Here is a 23,661-nt window from a genome sequence, read left to right as displayed (position 1 = left end):
AAGAATAGGGAGGTTTGAAAATTTTCAGCTGAATCCCCATACTGTCACGCATCTGGCTGGCTGGGTGGAAGCCTGGGGATTGATGGCGCTGTCCCCTGCGGTGCCGTACGGCTGGGGGTCTGGTGTACGGTCTCGGTCCCCGGAGCAGAATGGGCCCGGCCTGGGCTTGAATTACGATGTTCACGACCCATCCGGGCTCTGGGGCGACTTGTAGAGGCTTCCTCCTCGCCATGGCAGCTCCTAGCTTGGCTGGGACCGGGCTGGTTGGATTGGCTGTTGCCATGGCAACCCAGTACTCGGGCTCCCGCTACAGAAGCGAGGAGGAGAGCGCCTGAGCGGTAGCTCCGGCAGGGAGAGGGGAAAAAAAAAAATAAAAAGAAAAGAAAAAAAAAAAACATAACAGTGTCTGTCAGTTCGGTGCTTTCAGTTTTTAAAGGTGAAAAAGGATAAGGAGGAGTGGAACAGGTGCAGAGAAGCTGAAGGCTGAACAAGAGGGCAGTTGGGGGAAAGAAAAGAAGACTGGGGAGAGAATGGGGGAGCCCCTGCGGAAGGAAGCCCAGGGCAGTGACGGGAGATGGGGAGAAAATGGCCCAACCAAGAGGTTCAGGAAACAGGCGAAAAACGTGGGGCTGGGATTCATTAGGAGTTCGCCGAGGAAGTTGAAAGCTACGACGCACCCAGACGCATACTCGCCCTTGCCTTTCGCTGCGCTTCCTCACGGGGCTGTTTCTGTCAGAATCATTGGCAGACAAAAGGAGCAGGGCCGGGAAAATGCTCATGAATAACTGTAATTGGGTAGGAACGTTTTCTTCGCGTGGCTCACCCAAGTCTAGGGTTTAAGGAAATTAACCACTCATCACAGCGTGTCATCGCCACACACCCACTAGGACGCACAACTGCCCTCTCCTTTCCCACCCGTTCCATTTAGGTCGGTTCCCTGTGTTTGCAGAGCTCCCTGCAGGGGTTCATTTGGTGGCAGCACCGAGAATTCATTAGCCACACAGAGCTAGTGGCTACTATATTGGCAACCACAGGTCTGGAGTTCATGGACGAAGTGTACGGGCTGGTGAGATGACTTTGGGGTTTAGATGCATCTAGATGGGACGTGAAGAAGCCTGAAGACCAGTCACGGGAGGCCATGTCGACTGAGGGGAGGAGTAGTTGGGGAACTGAGCACGGAGGTGGCACCGCGATTGGGGGCAGAGAGAGGAAGAGGGGGAGGGAACAGCCAGAAAGGGAAGAGGAAAGGCTGAAGGAGGTGGTCTCCAGGTTGCCAAGGCCAGAAAGAAGGGAGTGGTCCACTGTGCCAGATGGTGCTTGAGAGGCTGGGCAAGAGAAGAGAACTGATCCATTGGACCTAGCAGGTGATGACTGGTGACCGTGACCGGGGCCGTTGTGGCAAGTGGTGCTAATGCTGCAAGAGAAACATGAAAGAGCAGAGCAGAGATGACTCTTCAGAGGAGCTTTGCTGAGGAAAACAGCAGAAAAATGGAGCAGACATTGGAGGAGAAAGTAAAATCCAGAGGGTCTTATTGTTTATAAGGTGTGTGAAAGCACACTATGCTTTGGGGCTATTGGGGAAGTTCCAGTGGAGAAGGAGAAACTGATGGTGCAAGAAAGGGAAAGGGCCCTTGCGCAGTTGTGTCTCAGAAGATGAAAGGAAAGGCGATCTCACGCACACACGCACGCGAGGGGAGGCAAGGCTCTGGGAAGGAGGTATGCGAGTCAGCCTTGGTCACGGGAGGAAAGGTGCAGAACATGGGTCCTGGGGCAGGTAGGTGGGGGAAGGGTAAGTGGCATCAGTTTATATTGCTTACATCATGTTCAGTGACTTCGGAGCCGTCAGAGTGAGGTGGGGGAGGAAGTACTGGAGGTTTGAAGAGAGAAGGGAGAGAAGGTGGGAAAGAGAGTTGGACAGGTAATGGAGATGGGAAATATAGTGTGATCCCTGGGCAGCAGCAGGGCCCTGTGGAGGCCAGTGGTCTTGCTTTTGGAATGAGAACACTCAGTGTGGTTTTGCTTTCGAAGGCTGTGTTCAGCTCTGCTGGTGTGGTCACAGAGTTGGGGAGAACTAGGTTGAGCAAGGTAGGGCTTTGCAGGAAATACACAGTGGGCGGGGGAGGGACCTGGGGACTGAAGGTGTATCCAAGGGAAGCATGATGGTATTGTCATGGATATTGGTACTTAAACTAGTACCAGGGGACCCTGGGCTCTCTGCTGGAAGCAACTCTAAGGAGGGCAGTGAGAGATGGGAACAGGGCATGGGATCTGTGCTTGGGAGGTTGTGGTTGGATTTAAGACTTGTTGGACCTGGGGAACTGGAACGAGGTAGTAGCTGGACTGTAGTAGGGAGGTCATGTGTGCGGTGACACTATTGGTAATGGCTAAGTCTAGGTTATGAAGTAAGATGGAAGACAAGATCGTTGGCAGGGAGGGGGTCAAGGAACTGAGGTAGCAGTGTTGGATGAACCATCTGTTTGGAAATTATAGTCGCCAAGACCAACTGTGGAAACAATGTTGGAGTGAGGAGCAAAATAGTCCAGAAAAGGAAGGAATTGGCAGGGCTGGGGGTGCACTGTAGATGGTTGCAACAAGGAGAACTTTGGGGTGGTGTGGGCTGATGGCATGACTGCCTGAGCTTCCAAGCTGGGGCACTTTGGCTTGGGGGACAGGCTTGGAAAGGGGGAGGAAAGAAGAAGCATCCAGAAAAGGCAGCGAGACGCAAGCAGGACACTTACACATGAGTGAGAGGAAGCAGCCAGCCCCTGAGCTGGCTTTGAAGAAACTCTCCCCTGGGCAGAGGCTGGTTTCGTGAGCACAAGAAGGTAAGAGGAATGATCCAAGAAGAGGCTGAAGACACATCATTTATTGATGATGGGCTAGAAGTTCTAGCCTTCTATAAAGTATGACTCAGGCTTCCCCTGGTTCTCCTCTTGCTCCCTCACCCCTGTCCCAGTACTCTCCAAGAGGAAGGATAATTTTAAATCTAAACCAGATCATGTCACTCCCCAGTTCAAAACCTGCATTGGCTTTCTCTCCTAGAATCCAGTTTGACTGTCTGACTACAAGATGAGTACATTATCTGACTCTTCCGTGCCTCTCATGCCTGTCTCTCCTCTGTTCACTCCACCCCACCAGCTTTCCTTCTGACTTGGGAATATGCCAGGCTTGTTCCCACTCCTGGTACTTTGCACTTGTTGTTTCCTCAGTCTAGAATATTCTTCCCCAGATCCTTCCACAGCTGATCACCCAGTCTGAAATGGCCTCACCTCATTCATAATCACCTCACTGTTTTATTTTCATCATGGCCCCGTCATAAGAAGTGATCTTCTTTCTCTGCCTCTCTTATTAAAATGAAAGTTCCATGAACATAGGGTCCTTGTCTTGTTCACGATTATATTCCCAGAGTCTACAACAGTGTCTGACACAGAGTAGGTGCTCAAAAAATATACATTAAGTGAATGAAGTAGATTGAGTGATTGAGAAACTCTACCCGTGGCGGGTTGAGCTGTGTGTGTTAAGTCATATAGAATTTTCTAGACTGATGGCCCTTCCCAGCCACATCGGATCACTTAAGTTTCAAAGTGGCTTGATTCTGGCCTAAGACGAAATAAAACTAAGCCTCAGATCCGTGACTCATATTGAGTTCCCAGTACCATTCAAAATTAGGAATTCTAAAGGGGGATCTTTTCTTATAACCGTAGAGCATCCCACTGTGTTTATTTTAAATGTCACAGATTTATTTAGAAAAATAATTTATTTTCCCTTTTGAGAAGGTTGAACTTTTTTGCATATGTGTCTAGAAAATGGATTTGTTGGGCACGGGGGGTGGGCAAGAAAACTATCTTAACTTCCTTTTGATTGCGTGTTAAGAATAGGCATCTAGTATAAGCAGATAAAAAGCAATTAGATAAACAATGAGCTCTAAAAAGTCTAGTATTTTATTGTTGGAACCTCAAATCCAACCTGTGCTGAATTTGCCTGTGTGGGTGGAAAGTGAATTTTTGCAGGCTGAATATCTTGGGTTTGGAAGCAGTTTCTCAGTTTCTCCCATATTGCAAAGCATAGCACATGTGTTCAGTTATGGATTTCCACAAAACTGGCAATCCTGAACCAATGAACGGGTGAGGTTCCAAAAGTTCATTTGCAAGTTTGTTTGGCACTCAGAACGCATTTTCCCATAGAAACAATGTCATAAATTAAGTCCCAAGCCAGCCCACGAAGTGCAATTTATTTAGTTTCAACAAATATTTATCAAGTATCTACCCAGAACGCAGTGTGGGAAATGAGACAACTAGGTGTTACTGAGAGAAATCAGATGCCATTCTTGGCCCTAAGAATTCTCATGCCAGCTAGGGAGACAGACATGTCAATAACCCATATGCATTCATTCAGTCATACATCCAATTAACAAATATTTATTGAGCACCTGTGATGTGATGAGGCCTTTGCTGGGGGCTCGGGTTATAGTTCTTTTTTGCCTATGTAGAGCCTTCGGTCTCGTGAAGAGTGTAGACAAGTGTATCAGTCAGGTTTCTGCTCCAGTGATACTGTGTTAACAAACTCTTAGGGCTTAGAAGACTTGTTTTTCTTGTTCATGGGTCCACTCCAATGGGGGTAGGGATGTCGTCTGCCTCAAAGTGCAGGTTGAGAGGCAGATTCCGGTTGTGTTCGCACATCTCCCGTCCTGTACATACCATTGTCCAGGAAGTACCAGAGGCCATGCTAAGCTGGACAGCACGTTCAAAGCCCCTGCTCATGTGTTTGCTGGGGCTCCATTGGCCAACACAGCCCATAGCCAAGCCCAGCATCAGTGGGGTAGGAATATGGTCTGCCTACTCCCGTGGGAGACGATGCAAAGAAGGCAAAGTGTAGGAATGGGTCCTTCCAGTACAGGAGAGCCTGAAGAACCGGACACAGCAATCCAGTCTACCTCAACAAGGAAAAGAACTATCCATCCACCAAGAAGTAAATAGTGTATATGATAAGGGTTCCCACAGAGGCAGGGGAGGATTCCATGGGGGCACATAAAGAACATCTAACCCATCTTCAAAGTGAGGCAAGTTTTGCTGCAGGAAGGAATGTCTAGGCTGAACCTGAGGCCCAAGCAGATTTCAGCCAGGTAAAGCCAAGCCAGGTGACCAGCTGAGGGAACAGGTGCACCAAGGCCGGCGGCTGCAGGAGCTCCTGGTCTGGTGGTCAGTGTGCATGGAGCATACAGCCTTGGGGTGGGGGGTTGGAGGGGGAGCTGTTGAGAAAGTGGCATGGCTACAGGAGCCGTGGAGGACTGGTCCCATAAGCCGTGTAAAGAATTTCCATTTTATTGGAAGGACTTTGGGGAGCTATTGCAGAGCTTTGATTAGAAGAATGACCAGATCGGTTGTGTGTTTTAGAATAAACATTCTGGTGAAGATGGATTGCAGGGGACCTGCTGGTTGCTGGAGGACCTCTTAAAAGGTGACTGTAAACCAGCAAGAGATGGGGAACTGGTCAGAGGGTTGATAGTAGCGATGGGAAGATCTCAAGAGCTCAAGACTCAGGACTCCCGATTCAAGAGCTCTTTGGGAGATAGAATTGACAGAATTTGGCATTTAATTAGATTCCCCCTTGAGTTTGACACAGTCAAAATAGGGTTATAAAATGAAAAATAAAATATCAAGGTGGCCACAGCTACTGGTTTTTTTGGAATATGTGTTCTTTCTCTCTGATCTAAGTCCTCATAAAGACAATAAAGAAGTGCCACCCAAGGGATAGATTCCTACCGTCCCACGCATTGGAGTAGGCATTAGATTGGAGCCCAAAGGATGAACCCGGAAGTCAGAGCGGGAGGACTTGGGAGTGATGTCAGAGCTGAGTGTCAGAGGGCTCTGTGGGGTGAGTTCCTGCTCTTTTCCCAGCAACACAGTGACCTTGGTGTTGAGATGGTGGAGGAAGGAGTGAACAGTGTCATTACTGAGCAGGAATGTTTGGGAGGCACGGTAATGCTGGGGGTGACTTCCGCTCTGGCGGAGGGGAGTCCAGCCAAGGAGGAAGAGTACAGGGCCTGGAGTCAGCTTGCTTGGGATTGAACCCAGGTTTCTTTGTGACCTGCAGGTTTTCTTATCTTCATGTGCGGATCTCCTCTTCAATAAAGTAGGGTTAATAATACCTTAAAGGGGGACTGAGAAGATTAAATCAGATATGCACAAAAAGACCTGGACACACAATGCCAGAGTCCTAGTTAGGACTCAAGCAATGCTAGCTCTGGTGATGGTGGAAGCCCAGAGGAGGGAGCTGTGGCTTGTAACCAAGGCTGGGGCAGGCTTCACAGAGTTGGTGGCATTAAATTTAGGCCTTGACCAAAATTAGTACAGGAGACAACGGGTGTTGGCGAGGATGCAGAGAAAGGGGAACCCTCTTGCACTGTTGGTGGGAACGCAGGCTGGTGCAGTCACTCTGGAAAACAGTGTGGAGGTTCCTCAAAAAGCTAAAAATAGAACTACCCTATGGTCCAGCAACTGCACTACTAAGTATTTACCCAAAGGACGTGAAAATACAGATCCAAAGGAATGCATGCCCCCTGGTGTTTATAGCAGCGTTGTCAACAATAGCCAAACTCTGGAGAGAGCCCAAATGTCCCTCGACTGCTGAATGGATAAAGATGTGACAGACAGATAGACACAGACACAGACACACACACACACACACACACACACACACAGGAATATTACTCAGCCATCAAAAAGAATGAATTCTTGCCATTTGCAAAGACAAGGACAGAGCTAGAATGTATTTTGCTAAGCGAAATAAGTTCATCAGAGAAAGATGAATACCATCTGATTTCACTCCTACGTGGAATTTAAGAAACAAAATGGATGAACATTCACGAGGGAGATAAAAAGAGGGAAACAAATCATGAGAGACTCAATGATAGAGAACGAGCAGGGTTGACGGAGGGGGAAGGGGTGGGATGGATGGGGGATGGGTTTGAAGAAGGGCCGTCCTGACGAGCACTGGGTATTATGTGTAAATGATGAACCAGTGAACTCTACTCCTGAACCAACACTGAGCTGGATGTCAACTAACTAGATCGTAAATTGTAAATTATAAATTGTAAATTTTTAAAAAAGATTAAACAAAAAATGAGGCCCTGAAGCCCAAGGGAACAGGGAACGGAAGGCATCTTAGAGGATCCGGGACAGGGAGTGGTCTTCTGAGGGAGTGACAGGCTGGATAGTAGCCCTAGAAGCCAGAGGGCATGGGGGTTTGGGGGGGACCAGGGTGTGAAGGGGGTCTGCATATTAGGGGGTTCCGGAGACCCATGAAAGGGTTTTCAGCAGAGGACAGCATCATCTTTGTGTTTTGAAAAGATCATCCTGGGGCACTTGGGTGGCTCAGTGGGTTAAGCCTCTGCCTTCGGCTCAGGTCATGATCCCAGAGTCCTGGGATCGAGCCCCGATTCTGGCTCTCTGCTCAGCAGGGAGCCGGCTTCCTCCTCTCTTTCTGCCTGCCTCTCTGCCTACTTGTGATCTCTGTCTGTCCAATAAATGAATAAAATCTTTAAAAAAATAAAAAATAATAAAAAGATCATCCTGATGGCAGGGTCCAGCACTACCCCAAGCATCAGCTTCATCAGACTCCCCAGCCGCATACCTTCCAGGCTCCACTGTACTGCGGCATGTCTGTCTCATAACCAACGAGCTTATCTCCCGTCTCCTCCTGAGTCATCCACTTGGCCGCTCCTTCTCCAGCTTTCATGCACTTCCCACCAGTCCCAGCATGACCATGGGGCTCAGCGTGCTCTGGTCCCAGTCACATAAGGGAATCAGGGCTGGTCCTCTTCAGAAAACGGGCTGTGCAGGAAAGGCCAGGCTTCTTTTCTGTCCTACCCTGTCATGCCCCACTCTGCACAGGGACTGTGTAGGGTCAGGCTGCTAATCAGCAGGCACATTAACTAAAGGGTGTCTTAGTGCCTCTGGAGGATTCGTGTAAACCTGACACTCACCCATATTCTTCTACAGGTTTCTTCCATGTAGACACGTGGAAAACCTTTGAGCAGCCCCCACCAGCTGCTGCTGGTAGATCATTCCTTGACCTGGCATGACAATGGGGCTCTCTGGCTAGTCCCACAGTCAGCCTTCCTGAAGGAGTGGGAGTACCAGAGGGGATTTTGAATACAAGAGAGAAAAACAGAAATGTGACTGCTAAACGAAATTGTCCCCAGTAGCCTGGAGTAACAAATAAACAAGCAAGAAAGAGTTATAGGATTGGCTTATGGCCCTATCCAGTTCCTTACACCGCTGTCCTGTTGGGTCTGCCTGCCCTCGCTCCTCCAAGACATTCTCACCTCAAGCCTCCCCGGCCATTTTTTTGACTCTAAGGGCCATAAGCTGTGACTGCTCAAAAACTTGACCGAGGTAACCTTTGGGGCATGGCAACCCACAAGCACACTCTTGCGAGGTCGGCATTCCTGCGGCCGGGTCTGACCTCCTGGGCGGTGGACAGTGCGCGACAGAGATGCCCACTGAGGGCTTTCTGTAGAGGAGCCCCTGGGGTGTGCCCACAGACCCTTCAGGACACAGTCGCAGTGCGCCTCCTCCGAGAAGCCTGCCCCGACTCCAGGCCCACTCTTCGTGGGTGGGTGGGGGGACGTGCTCACTCTACACCAGACACTGTGCCCTGCGCCCCGTGCCCTATACCTGTAGTCCTCCTGCTGCCCTGTGAAGTCTGTACTAGGACCATCCCCACATTAGGGAGGAGGAAACAGCCTCAGGTTGTATGTTCCTTTCCCACTACTGCGGTAACAAAGGATCACAACCTTAGTGACTTAGAACATCAGGCATTTATTGCCTTACAGTTCTGGAAGTCAGAAGTCTGCAGTGGGTTTCCCTGGGCTACCATCGAGGTGATGAAAGGGTGGTGTTCCCTCTGGAGGCCAGAGGGAGAATTCATGTCCTTGTCTTTTCTAGCTGCTGGAGGAGACTGCCCACCTTAGCCCATGGCTGCTTCTGTGTCTTCCAAGTCGGCAACATAGTCCCTCACATCTCTCGGGCTCTGAAATCTGTTTCCATCGTCATGTCCCCTTCTCGGACTCTGACCTTCCTGCCTCCGCTCGATCCCCCTGTGACTACTTTGGGTCCGCACTGATCCTCCAAGACAATTTCCCCATCTTGAGATCCTTAATCTGCAAAGTCCTTTTAGCTGTTCAGGGGAACATATGCCCAGGTCCCAGGGATGGAGACGTGGGTGTCTTTGGGGGTTCCATTGATGTCGGGTCGCACAGGTAGCAGAACCTAGCTCAATCTCCAGAGTCAGTGCCTTCACCTACCGCTGTAGGGAAAGGGAAGGGGAACAAGGAAGGGATATTGTCCCTGTGGCAGTAGAGGGAAGAGCTAGGTCTAAAAAGACCCTTGGTGGATGACAGGCTCTGCCTACCAAAGACGACAGGACTCAGAGCCTACCTGACTTGTAGAAAGCCTTCCACCTTCAAAGTGTGAGCATCCCTGCTTTCAGTTAGCAAGTATCTGTCAAGAACCTAATGTGTGGCCGCCGCTGTTCTAAGCACTAGGATTCTGCCACAGGGAATGGCACAGCCGTAAGTCTTTGCCCTCGTGGAGGTCCTTCTGACGGGGTGTTGCCTTCCTAAGGCTGCCCTAGCCTAGGACCACAATGTAAGGGCTTACAACACCACAGATGCATTCCCTCACCTAGAAATCCGTAGGGGGTTCCTTGTGTTTCCTGGCTCTCTCATGACACGGGCTTTTCCTCTTTGTGTCTCCAGACCTCCCCCCACTTTCTCTTTTCCAGGCGCCGGTCACTGGGTACCTTGAATCCAGGAGGCTCTCCTCCTGGAATCCTTGCATTACATCTTCACAGACCCTCGTTCCAAATCAGGTCACCTTCTGAGGTTCTGGGTGGACGTGAATGTTGAGGGAACGTGGTTCAACTCACCACGCGAGGGAAGAGGGACTGTGTGAGTGTGAAGAAAGAGAGAGCACGTCAGATGGTGATCAGTGTTCTGAAGAAAAATACAGCCGAGGACAGGGGTAGGGGGCTCCTGGCTGGAGGCACCAGAGGTTGCCGTTGGAACCTGAGTGGTCCCCGAAGGCCTCACTGGAAGGACGTGTCTGAGCCAAGACTTGAGCTGGAGATGTCCCCCTTCGTGGGTATGGCCACTACCAGCCACGTGGCCAAGAAGAGAGTTTCAGACAGGTTGTTCTCATTCTGTGTTTGCTCCCCTCTCCTCCTGATCAGGGGTGTGTCCTCGTGCTTGCAGCCTGGACAGTGACCCTCCTTGATGGTCCAGTGCCATGCGAATGGCAGCGATCATGGTAATCATGGGATCTGGCGGCAACCTCTCCTTCTTGGGTGAGGACCCCAGTGTGCCGACTAATTGTGTAGAAGCAAGTAGGACAACTCTCTGTAGGGTGGAAACAGTGGGGAGTAAAGAGGAGTATGATTCTGGACCTCAGGGCAGTCCTGAACTACCCTGACCGAGGCCCAACCCATGCATCTGGGTTAGCAAGAATGCTGAAAGGGATTTGGGGGCCTTCTCACAGTGGAGGGGGGGGTCCCAGGTGAACCCAGATCCCCTGGGTTCTTCTTGATCACCTCCGCTGTCAGGAGCTGTGAACAAATCCTACTCCTTTCAAAGCAGAAGGTGGAGAGAGGATGAAATCATCGAGGGGCACAGCCCTTGGTACCCTGAGAGCTGACAGAGGTCGACCAGGGAGAAGGCTCACTTTACTCAGAAGCCAGTTTTATTTGGAAGTGCTGGCCGCCGAGGTCCAAAGAAACTGCTTACCCACACCATCTCTTTAATTGATGTTCTCTGACTTGGAACAAGGACCATTAGGAACGCCCCTTTTAGTAAATACATGTTTTAATGGAATAGATTTTTTTTTTTTGAAATGACCTTATCTCAGGCAGCAGGCACTTTCATAAGTATGTATTGATTGGCTTTTAAAAATTCCTCAAATGTTTTCACTTGTCTCTGTGACCTAGAAGATGTCCTGTTCCCAGCACCTTCTCCAGCTTCAAACACAATGTTCCCATCTTCTTTGGAAGCCTTCCAGGCGGCCTTTCATGGTTTTGCTTTTGTAATGTTTTGTAAAGCTGAGGTGCTTATGTTTGGCTGTATAGAGAGGCCCGATGAGGCCTTCGGTATTTGTCCCAGGAAGAGGGGCCACCTGCGTTCCCAGTGGAGAAATGGAGGCCCAGAGTGGCAAAGGCATGTGGGGGCAGAGCAGCTTTGAGCCCAGATCTTCTTGACTCAAAAGGCACCCTTTTCCCATGTTTATTTCCACATTATGTATTTTTAAAAACCCTCCCTTAAATTCTTCAGCTCGTGGTTTGTGTTTGGAAGTAAAAAAAAAAAAAAAAAAAAAAAAAAGCCAGCTTCAGTAAACTCATCACCCACAAAAGAACCACATGGGGTGCAGGCTACAGATCCCTTTTGTGTGAGGGTTTCAGTCTGCAAATGTGTCTTATGTGTGCTAAATAGCTCTGAGTTTTAAGACAAAGGCTGGTTTTCCACCAGGCCAGTTAACAGGCCAGCCCAGTGAACAAAAATCAATGAAACAACTTACGCTGGTATCATGGAGACATAGTCAAGAATTTTAGTCACTTTAAAATTGAATTCTTAATTCAGTGGGGCTAACGCTTGTTGCATTCGGGCTGTGGGTCGGGCCCTGAACGAGGCCCTTGGGGAAAAGCGACGAATGAGGCTCTGCCCCGGAGAAGCTCACAGGTTAGGGCGGAAAGCGTCCACCAAGCCAATACTGTCCGTACACCGTGGAAAGGGCTTCTAGGCGGTGCTTGAGGCTGGGGAGACCCCAGAGAGCCCTTTTGTCTTGGGAGGAAGGCACAATGTGATTGAGAATCCTCCAAGAAGCTTTGAACTGGGGCTGCCTCCTTATGGAGGAAAGGTACGCTGCATGTTGACCCGGCACATGTGAGTGATGCCGGAGGGCTGTCCGGAGAGCCCCACTGCCCCGATCCCTGCCTCGTCATTACCATTTTGTGTTTGCATAGCTTAATGTCATCCAAATGCTTGCGTGAAGTCTGTTTCACTTGCCGGAGTAATAAGTATCACAACAATGACTACTATATACTGAGGCAGTATTGTAAGCCTCAATTAAATAGATGCACATTTTGCTAACAATCCCATGAGGTAGAAACCATTAATATCTGCATTTCTGCAGGTGGACAGCCCGAGACACAGAGGGGGCACATGACTTGCCACGACACTGGTGTGTAACTGGCAGAAGCATTATCCCCTTTGTGTGCTAGCCAGTCTGTCCTTTAGTCAATTCCTCGCAGAGAATAGAGTTCCAAGCTTTAAGTGGAACATGCTGTTCCTTCTCCCTGGAATGCTGTTCCTGTTATTCTTGATGTGACTTGATGGTTTTCATCCTAGACCTCTGAACTAAAATGTCACCTTTCCTGGCCAATCTGAAGTAATTCCTCTGTGCCATGTTCTTGGTTTCTGCAGAAGACCTACCTTAATTTAAAATTATTTTAAATTACTGTTTATTTTCTCGCTGGAATGTAAACTCATTAGTAGGGGGATTCTAATGGGTTGATACATTAATGTGTCCACAGTGCCAACTATGGTCTTTGGTGTCTGGTGGGTGCTCAGTAAATATTTGTGGTGCAAATGCCAAATACAGCACTAGGTCCTGGGGGGGTGGCAAGGTGAATGAGGTGGGTCTTTCCCTTGGGGGACCTGCTGTCTAGTGGGAGAGACAGGCAATCAGCGGTGAATGCGATGTGCTGTATACACCTGGAGCACATGTAAGGGGCCACAGGAACACAGCAGAGAGAGCTACTGCTTTGCCCGGAGCTTGGGCAGACATCATGGAGGAAGTGACTTTGAACTCGCCTTGAACAAGGAACACCATTTCACCAAGTATACTGCAGGCTCAAGGGCATTCTGGGGCCTGTGGGAGCAGCATATGCTAGGGACAGCCAGGCGTGTTTGCAGTGCACATGTTAATCAAATAGACAGACTCATCAATCCACAGTTGCCTAGGGATGAGTTTGGAGAAGAAGGCAGGAGCTAGATACTAGTGCCAGGGTAGAGACATGACCGTGGAAATGTGTGTTCTAGGCTCCTGGTCATAAAAGACCCATAGGAAGAGGAGTTTGATGCTGGCAAAAGAGTGCCATTGAAGGTTATTTTAAGTAGGAAGTGCTATGATCAGCTCTGTGCTTGAGAATGACCTAGATGTCTGTCTGGAGGCTGATTGGAGGCACTAGAGTTGGCAAGGTAGGAGCCCAGCTACAAGGTGATGGATGAGGGTAGAATGTAGGAGATAACATAGAGGAATGCTTAGAATTAATAGGTCATTACCAGCTGAATCCGAGAGTTGAGAAAAAAAGCCGGAAGACCCAAATTTTCTAATTTGATCCACTGTTTGAATTACTGTTCATTGACCAAGTTCAAGCAATATTTCCCAGTGTGCATGATGAGAACTTCTAAAAAAGTTAGAAGATGTTGCATCATTCATTCCTGTCTTGGAAAGTTACAAAGCACCCCAGTATAGCCAAGGCTCTGAGAAGTCCTGCAGCAGAGAGATTAGTTTAATTTTATTTGCCCAGTGTCTCCCAAACCTCTTAACAACAGGACCCTACTTTAGATACCTCCAGAACAACCCAAAGAATACTGGTTTTCTGAGAAGTGACTAAAACCTATATTTTCCTATGTGGCCCGTGCTCGAGGAGGACCTGTTGACTTTTATCTTGGCATTTATGATGCCATTATCCTGGGAAGTTCTTGGAAACTTTGAGGAATTTGGCACAGGAGTAAAGACTGCTGAGGTTCACACCGGGCCACCTGACCACTCTGCCTTACAGTTTCCTCATCCTTGCAGGGGAGCTGATAATAATAATGTCTACTTCCTGAGGTGGTTGTGAGGATCAGTGAGTTGCTTTCTGGGAAGCCCCAGGAGAAGTGCCTAGCCTGCAGGAAGAGCTCAGTAAGTGTTAGTTTCTGTGCGAGGCCATAGAGGCGTATAAATGAGACCACAGATGTAGGAAATGGCACTGCTTGGTTTTCATGTCTTGGGCACTCGGCTTGCTAACCCCGTGACCTTGGGAAAGCAATATGGTGCCTTCTGCACCTCAGTTGCCCTCATCTGTAAAGCAGGGCCAATGATCGTTCTTTTTCATAGGTTTGTTATGAAGATTAAATGAATCACATTACATGAAAGGTGGCCCTAGCATGTGAGATGGTTTCATTTTTTTTTTTTAAAAAAGGTCTTCTAAATTGCTTCTGGAATTAGCATAATTTGATCATGTAGATTACCTTTTGGCTCCAGTGATGGAGGTCCAATTTTTCAGATTCCCCAGCACTTATTTGGATCTGGTGTTTTGGTATTCCCCTTTCCTGACTATGGGGGCCTGGATTCAGCATGTAGTTTGCCCCGGGGGGCCATCCTATTCTCTTCTATTTGGTCGAGTTTGGTTTCTTTGTCTCTTGGACTGATGATGTCAATAAGAGCCCCCATATTTTGGGGACCATCTAGCTCTTCCTCTGTGCCTTTCCTAAAAATGCAGGCATCTGCTTGAAATCCCTTAGCAGAAGACCTTGGGATGTTCTTGGAGCCAAACCTCCCCCCCCCCCGGTATGGACACAGCCTCCTGCTCCCTGAGACAGAGGCTGGATCGTTTTCTTGTTAAAAGTTTTCTGATATGATATCAGTATAGAATCTTTGGAATAGGTCACACCAACCCCACATTCAAGCCAATTACCTGGTATTTAGTTACGGGACTGTCTGCTTTTGGCGAACAATTAGATTAGGGGATGCTGCTGAAAGTCGAGCGGCAGGAAGTAGAAGTTACATTTCTGAGTTCAGAGTTTCCATTTCAGGGTTCTATTGCAGAGTGAGCTTTTTGAGGATGGAGGCAGGGAAGATGCCTCCTCCCCCACCATGCCCGTTCGGGCACCTGTGGGTTCTGAGTGGGAAGTTTGAGGTCCACCTGATTCCCCTGGGGGCTCCTAGAGGAAGGACAGGGTCATAGGCTGTCTCCAGAAGAAGGGCCATGACACTGTGCTGTGGATTTTGACATTCGGAGTGAATGTCCGGGACCCAGCAGAGACTCAGGTGTGGTAGATCCTTGGGGACAGTCCTCCAGGGGTTTCCATGTATTTTTGCCAATGTTGTTATTAGCAGCTTACATTTTCTGTCAGCAAGAGTGAGTGTGATAATGTTGAAGTTGTGCAAGTTATGGGATAGTTTATGTGTTGATGTGGGATTTTTTTTTTCTTTTTTTGATTGGAAGGAGGCCGAAGTCCTAGGAAAGGGATCGCCCTAGGGAGGGGCGGCTGGCAAGGTGTCTAGTTGGCACCATCCAAGCCCTGGAGCCCTCTCTGAACTGAGGCCAGGATACTGTACCCTGCGGGGCACAAGAAAAAATTCCCTATTAAATTCTGTTAGGATTTGGGGCAATTTTTGCACGGTAATAAGCTTTGGGTTGCTCTTTGGGCTTCTCAAAAGGGAAGTGTTAACTCAAAGATTGTAAACGATGAAGTGTTCTGGCATGCTGCTGACCTAGTTGGATAGTCATAACTCCGAGAGCAGGTGAGAAAAGGCCTCCATGGTCCCAGGGTGTCAAATACTAATGACAGAGGAGCTCACTTACATGCCCAAATTCACTTTTATCCTAGTTTTTCAGGGCTCTGATATCTGTCACTTAACTTTTAAAACTCATATTTACAAACACTATGGTAAGTAATTTCAGGGACACCTGAATTGTGGGTCTGAAGCTTTTTGCTTATTGTAGTATTGATTATACTGCTTCATTTGGTGACTAGAGAAAAGTAGCCTTCCATTTATTTTTATATTATTTTACAAGTTTTTACCAGCAGTCGTGTATGTGACATTTACCTTGGTAGCTAAGGACCAATAGCCTCTCACTGAATGAGAAAAAAGAGAGAGAGATTTTCTGGCCTGATAGAGTCAGATTCCAAGGTTCCCTAGCCCATAGGCATTTTATCTGCCTGGGAACTTTAGGTCTTTTTTTTCTTTTTTTCAGAAGTGGGTCTCCCTGTTCTTTATGTTGGCATGAAGACAATTAATAATTTAAATCCTACCCATTAAAAAACCAGAAATAATGTATAAATATAATAGTGTAGTAATAAATTTAAAAGTCGATCCAGCTGGGCAGTGTTCCCAGACTACCAGCTGAGCAAAAATACAAATCCGTAAGGTAGGAGAAAACTGTTATAGGATGCAAATGGCCACAGTCACATTGTTTCCTGCTACTCTTTATTGCAAATGTACAGCCTTGAAGTTACATTATGGATAAATAGGTTTTGTGGGCTAAACCGGGGACCTAATCACTGTTTATAACATTATTTCTGTGGGGAGAAAGATGTAGTCCATATTACAGACAGGTGGGTAACAAGCAAAATGGGGGGGCACAATAGGTTTGTAAATTGGGGGACTCCTGGGATTTTAACCTGTAGATGGATGTTTTGTGTTCAGGGCTAGGGATAGATGAAAATCAGAGGCCTCTCAGAATCCCCCCATCCCCCTCAAGTCCTTGCTGTCCTTTCAACCTCCAGACTCTGCCTGACTTTCTCTAATGTCAGTCCCCGGGGTGCTCATCCTGGCGTAGCCCCACCCTCCCCCACCCCTACTGGGGCCCCAGGAAGCCAGCAGGCACCCTGAATGTCTTTACCCTTTCACACCTTATTAAGTGGGTAGTTAAGGTTCATAGGAGGCCACGCAGATGGGTGACCAAGTGGGTGGCTCTGTAGGCAGATTTCTGTCGCTTGTGGCTGTGTGACGTTGGCACGTTATCTCACTTCTCCAAGCCTCTATTTCATGCCTTAAGAAGGAGGTGGTTGGGAGGACTAATGTGGGAGTGCCGCCTGTAAGCATGCGGGCCAGTGCCTGGGATAGGAACAGGGTTCCCTCCTCATAGGTGCTTGCTGGGCGTGTTTCTCACTGATATTTGAGTTCACACAGATTTCCATGAACTCGGGAAGCAAACCCGTACTTTAAAAGTACTTTCTGGATTCTGAGCAGCAAACCTAGAAACAAGTGCCTGGGACCTTTCTGTTCAAGAGTTGAAGCCTGGATGGGTTTTGAACATAGTTTTGTCATGAGTTGGGGGGAGACGGAGGGGGTGGTCCATGCACTCATATAGTTGAGTGGGCAACGTCAAAGTCTGTTATTGTTTTGTTTTGTTTTTGTTTGTTTCTTGTGTTTTGTTTTGTTTTTTTAAAGTTTTTATTCACTTATTTGACAGAGAGAGACACAGCGAGAGAGGGAAGAACATAAGCAGGAGGGTGGGAGAGGGAGAAGCAGGTTTCTGGCTGAGCAGAGAGCCTGATGAGGGCTCCATCCCAGGACCCTGGGATCATGACCTGAGCCAAAGGCAGAGGATTAACAATGGAACCACCCAGGCACCCCTCTGTTATTGTTTTGAATAGATGAAGCTTTACAGCAGATTTCATAGAAACTCATCAGACTAAGCCTTCTTAACTAGTTTTTTTTTCACTAAGGTGGTTCCACATACTGTGTTTTTCACCTAAGGAAAATGGTTTTCTGTTTTTAAAAAATTTTTGGTTTGGGTTTAATTTTGTTTTGTGTTCTTCAGTGTTTCCTGATTTGCAAACAGGCGAATGTCTACGTATTGGCTTTATGGTGTAGGCATGAGATCAGATGGAAATAAGGACTGGAAAAAGAGAACAGTGACTGGGAGTCTAAGGGCTTCCGGGGAGACCCTCAGTAGAGGATGGGGCCTGAGCGGTAACACAGAGGAAGGGAAGCAAATGTGTCATTTGCCTGCCATGCCCAGTCTAATCCAAATCCCATTGTCCCCTTATCTGTCGCCTGAAGAAATTGAAATGAAGCCACTTAAGAGATCAGCCTACCTGAGAGCACGTCACTGAGGATCAGCCTCACAGAGAGCTGTGTCTGACTGCGAGGTTTTAATTTCATTTGGGCAAAGGTTTAAGTGTCTACACCACCTGACCATTGCTTTTGTGACACATAGGAGGGGATAATTTCAAAATAACTGCTTTTATTTTATTCAGATGTGGGGGCTATAAGATCTCCCGCTCCTGAAGAAATGTGAATGTGTGGGTAACGTGCTGTCATGAAGGTTTTATAATCTGCAATATTGGAGAAGTAATAAGATGTTGTTGTTGGTTGACCATCTGGTTGTACATTCTTGGTGTCACAGTTTGCTATTTCATTTTTTAAAATTTATTATTTTTACTGACGAGAAGCAAGTAATGAGAGTTTAGAAATTTCAGAGGTGTTTTAGAAGCAAGAAATTTAGGTTAATTGCTTAACATGGTTAGATTTTGTTTCTACCTTGTACAGAATGGGAAGTAAAAGGTTGGCTATATATTTTTTTCTTTTTTTCCCCCCCAAAGATAAACTGGAAACTCCTGATCTTTTCCTCTCTGGCCCCAGATTGGACCTTTGAGCTTCTATTAAAAACAGTCTCTTTGTCATAAGGAAGAGTCTAACATAAATTAGAAGAAAATTTTGGAAAGAAAAACACGCACAGAAAGGACCTATAGAGATTTCATATTTTATCTGTCCATTCAGAAATATTTATTGAGATCCCAGTATTTGCATATTGTGCTGCCAGACCCTGAGGGATTTGTAGAAGAAATCTTAAAGTCATTCTCCCTTCCTTTGAGGAGCTTAGTGCTTACTTGGGGGTGGGGGGGAGATGACAGCGACATATGAAACAGTTAAGTTGTAATTCAACACAGCATATGATTAAATACCAAAATGTATAGTTCCAACAAGAAATGCTATGAGTTCAGCAAGGGGGGGGGTGACAAGTCAGTGGCAGTACTGTGTTCTGCCTACAAATTGGCACAGTACAGCACTATTTGTATGAAATATCTTACACTTGTTTTTTTGGCAGCCTTAGGCCTTGACTTCCAGGCAGCATTAAGAGCCCACGACAATATTTGTACTCCAGTCTCCCCAGAACTGGCTTTTTGTTGTTTTGTTTTCAAACAGACAGAGTCTTAGACAAACCAGAGTGCCCAGGAGAGGCTGGGACTTTTGACAGTCATAACCCCTTTCCAATATAGAATAAGAAACCAGCTCCGTCATCCTGTTTTTCAATCCAGCCGCACTTATCCCTCGGTGGCAAATGCTCCCTGATACCGACAGGCCATTTAATTTGAACTTAATGTCCGTGACGGACGAGCTAGCCATCAAGGGTCGGATGAATTGATGGCTTTGGAAAAGTGCTGATGAAAATCCCCATGGTCAGGACATTGGAGAAGGAGCCCACACAGACGTAGGGGAGTTTGGACGCAGATGTGCTCCCAGCAAACAGGGTTCCCCAACCCTTGCTCAAAGTACTGTGCCCGAGGATGATGCTTAATGAAACTCACCGGCTTCCTGTTCTATTTTTGTCATATTCAAATGAGCATAGAGCTCAGAGATGAAGCCACGGGGCCTACATTTGTACAAATTGAAAAAGGAGAGGAGAGGAAGAAGAGGAAGTAAAATGCTTATGAAGTCTGATGCCCTTTCAGGGACCACATCCCACCCCTCTCCGACCCTTGGAGGGACAGATGAATGCCTTCATCACTTGGCTGCTTTTCGATCTTGTGATTCATGAATTTTCCATTTCTTTTCAAACTCACGGTTGCTGGGTCTCCTCAACCCCTCCATTTTAACCTCAGGCCTTGAGGAGGCGTAGATAACAAGGATGTTCTGGTCTCTTGATATTATCCAGTGGAATAGTTGTGGAGTTCAAGGCTTTTGAGCATAACACAGCCCTTGCTGTTCCTTCTTTTTGTCAGGTTGCTGGCCTTTCTGGTGAGGCAGGAGCTCCCAAGTGAGCGTGACCTAGAGTGGCCGAGACAGCCAGCAAAAGAGTGCACCCCACTCTACCCCCCCCCTTAGCTCCTGGTCATGTTTATTAGAGGACTTGGCCCCAACCACAGCTTAAGATTTATTTGGGACATCCTCTGCGCTGCCAGACTTGGGAAAGTGGCCCTGGAAAGTGTTGTTCCCATATCTTTCGATATAATTGGGTGTCTGTCTAAATAAATGCTTTGTAGCAGATGGTTATAGAATGGCTTATCACATTCTTGGGGAAGACTCTGCCCTCGAAATATTTATATTTAATTCTCAGACTAAAAAGCAGAAGATGGCCTTATTAGTGTCTTAATAACAGAAAGATTCCCACAGTAGGTTGATATTCTGGGAATGAGCCCCAGACCTAAAATTTATATAATATATAAACCATTTCTTGGACTTGTCCTTTGCACCCGGGTTTTTCTTGAAGGGAGCTCTTTAATTTTAGAATCCACGAGAGGATGTGCTTTGGGTGTGTTTAATGATGTCATCCTGAGAGAGGCCACAGGAGCCAAAGTTCAGCGTGTTTTCTGCATTGGTTTTCTGCTTGTAGACATGATGGAAAAAATGCTCTGCTCTGGTCCCATTGCTTTTCATGGTTTTAGCATCACGTTCCCATTCTCGCTCAAAATCAATAACCCTCTGCACAGAGCCTGCCGTTCTGTACTGAAGCCAAGTATGAGATATTTTAACTAATGCATGTGTGGGGTTGCTGTTTTGTTGCCTTTTCCTTTTTTGGATAGGTGTACTTTTAAAGAAGATTGTGTACACCCAGAGAACCATGAAAACTGGCTGGATATTTCGTCGGGAGCTAAAAAGTGCCCTCAAATTAACCTATTCCGAAGCAGTAAAGATAAGGTAAGAGGAAAGATTATAATTTGTCTCTGTTGTCTCATTTTGCACAATTGATGCTAACTTCCTTCTGTGTGTGAATTATCTTCTAGCATTAAAGAAGCTTAGTTAGGAGAGTCCATTCATTTAGTTACTTATACTGAATGCCTGGCAGATGCCGTACTCTGGGCGAGATGCTAGAGAAATAGCAGAGAACAGAGAGATGGTGAGCTGCCCTCATGGAGTCTGTTGTCTTGTAGAGCTGAAGACTACCCTCATTCATTGAATTTAAAGAAAAAAAAAAGAACTATTAATGTAGTAGAAAAATGTATTGTTTAAAAAAAGAAGAAGAAGAGAGTGCAGATTCATGGTCAAAAAGATTACTTAAGGGACGCCTGGGTGGCTCAGTTGGTTAAGCAGCTGCCTTCAGCTCAGGTCATGATCCCAGCGTCCTGGGATCGAGTCCCACATTGGGCTCCTTGCTCCACAGGGAGCCTGCCTCTCCCTCTGACTCTGCCTGCCACTCTGCCTGTGCTCGCTCTCTCTCTCTCTGACAAATAAATAAATAAAATCTTTAAAAAAAAAAAAAGATTACTTAAATGTGACTTAAGGGTAGAATGTTATTTTATGGCCCTTCCCCTAATGCATGCAGGCTTCTCCTAGTAACTGTCTTATATATATGGCTTTAAGCAGTACTGGGAGAGAGGGCAAGAAACCACCATGGCCAGTGAATATTACAAATGTGGTCCCTTGGAAATCCAGTGGGCTCTTGTTATGGCCATACCACCATTGGCAGGCCCCCCGCCCTGTCACTGGCCAAGAGAAAGGACGCAATGAGAAGCATATGACTCAAACATCTCATTCACGCACGGTCCATGCCCTATGGGAATATGGAATTCCTGCCTTGTAATTTCAGCAGTGCTGTAAGGAGACATTTTCTCCCTAATTATAGTTCTTGTATTATGAATAATTGTACAGAATCCCCATCAGCAGCCAGTTGACCTGTCTGTTGAGCTTGCTCTGTTTTATTTGAATGCCACATTAACAAGGAAATGGGCCACTTTCTCTTTTCCCGTACACTTTGCCATTTCAAATAGCAAGAACCATACCACTTAAGATGATTTAACATTTAATAAAGGAGAGCCAGAGCATTTAATGAGTGATAAATAATAAAAGAATAAAGCTTTCAAGTCATAACTGATCAGAACTTACGGATTTAAAGTTATTTGGCTGTTACCACTTTCTGTTGCCTTCCGGCAGGTTGGGGTTGGGGGGGAGGCTGTGAAAAAAGAACTTTCAAAGCCTTCATCCAAAACTCCACCAGCCCTGAGTCAGACTGAAAAAATTGTGTGAAGAAGATGCTTAGGTATCTCAGCATAGGTGTGGTCAAATTTTTCTCTTATCAGTCTTAAAAATAGCTAACTTTGGTTCTGATAGAGAATGATTTTTTTTTAAAAATGATGTTTGAATACACCCAGGGCTCTGATAAATGGTTAAGATTATGCAAGATTTTTTTTTAAATCATTTTGAAAATTTTAAGGGTGCCACTTCAGCCAGGGTAGTAAGAGAAAGTATCTTGTTTATTGTATAAAAGATGCTGCTTATGCAATTTGCTTACCAATCTTTGAACTCGTTGGTATAAATTAATCACCATTTCTATCTAGTTTGGAACATTGCAAAAAATATTTACCACCCAGACAACCACTAGTGCTTTCTTCTCTACCCAAATCCCACTGTGGTTTACCCAAATCCCTGTAGAAGCTTCCCACATAACCATTACCTTGCTCTCCAGCTACCATTGCTCTCAAGGTAAAGGAGATAAGAATTTAGTAATCTGAGTAAAGTTCATCTTTGAAACCAACTTTGGACTGATTATTTTAATAACATTGATAAGACGTGATACCATCGCTTAGTCATATTGTCTGAAAATATTTCCTACTCTTGTGGTCATCTGTGACTTACCCTAACGTTCCAGATCTTTGTTGATTTAAGTAATACCGGATCCTGATCTACAGAGATGGCTGTCTATAGCTTGGGTCAAAGAGTGTTGGCTACCTGCCCACCATATGCCTAGTAACATTCTAGTAGCTTTCTGAGTCCAGAAAGACCCTGATATAATGCAGAGCCTCTGCTTCCAAGAAGCATCATCTCTTTACACAAATCAATTAGAAGATTGTATATCCTCATCCTCATTACAGAATCGGCATTAACAAGAAATAATTGGAGCAATTCCAGTTGGCTTGGAGGGATTTCGTGAGGTTTTGTTGAGCAAAAACAGCAAGATGCAGAAAAGTATGTGTAGCATGATCTTGTATTGATCAAAAACTCAATATATGCTATTGATATATATAGCATATATGATATGCTATTGATATAGCATGATCTACTGTATATGTTTATGTCTCTATATAATTATTTGCGCATGAAGAAAAAATATGAACGAATTCTTACTAGGTCGTAAAAATGGGCTCTCCTGATGGCGGGACTGATGATGTGGTGAGAGGGAAGGCTGAGACAAGTAGGAAAAAAAAAAAAAAGAAAAATGAAATTCTCACATACACAAACACAAAAAGGATGTGTGACATCCCATTTTTGCATTATGCAAAATCATTTGTTTACCTATAAAGAGATTGTAACAATCAGTGAAAATGGCTAATACTAATAAAAACAGAAAAGACAGAAATAGAAGTATCTCCTACAAACAACAGGACTCTTAAGGCAGAAATACCAAAAACATTCTTTTACAAATCAGATTGAAAACAAGGACTTCCACCATCACTGATGCAACGAGCATTGTTTTTAAAGTTGTGTTTGGTGCAGTAACACAAGAGACAAGTAAGATATAGTTATGGGAAAGGAATAGATTAAAAAGTATCCCTATTTGCTCATCTGAAGTGGTTGTATATCTTCCAAATCTAAATATATTAGCTTTTAAAATTACTCTAATTAAAATAAAAGTGCTAAATGTTCAACAAACATTCAAATATCAATAACATCA

The 23,661-nt window shown here is 46.2% G+C and overlaps 1 protein-coding gene across 1 annotated transcript in view; it reads left to right on the top strand.

Annotated features, from left to right (window-relative positions):
- The window catches only part of PLXNC1 (plexin C1), a 143,214-nt gene that overhangs the window by 33,264 nt on the left and 86,289 nt on the right, over window positions 1–23,661 (top strand). The window contains exon 5 of the mRNA XM_045084841.1: window positions 20,576–20,690. Within this exon, the coding sequence (XP_044940776.1) occupies window positions 20,576–20,690 (115 nt within the window). The remainder of the gene's footprint in view (window positions 1–20,575; window positions 20,691–23,661) is intronic.

Source organism: Mustela putorius, unplaced genomic scaffold (genome assembly GCF_011764305.1).
Source record: "Mustela putorius furo isolate JIRA1106 unplaced genomic scaffold, ASM1176430v1.1 tig00000788_pilon_pilon_pilon, whole genome shotgun sequence".
NCBI lineage: Eukaryota > Metazoa > Chordata > Mammalia > Carnivora > Mustelidae > Mustela > Mustela putorius.
This window is presented reverse-complemented; position numbering and strand designations above follow the sequence as displayed.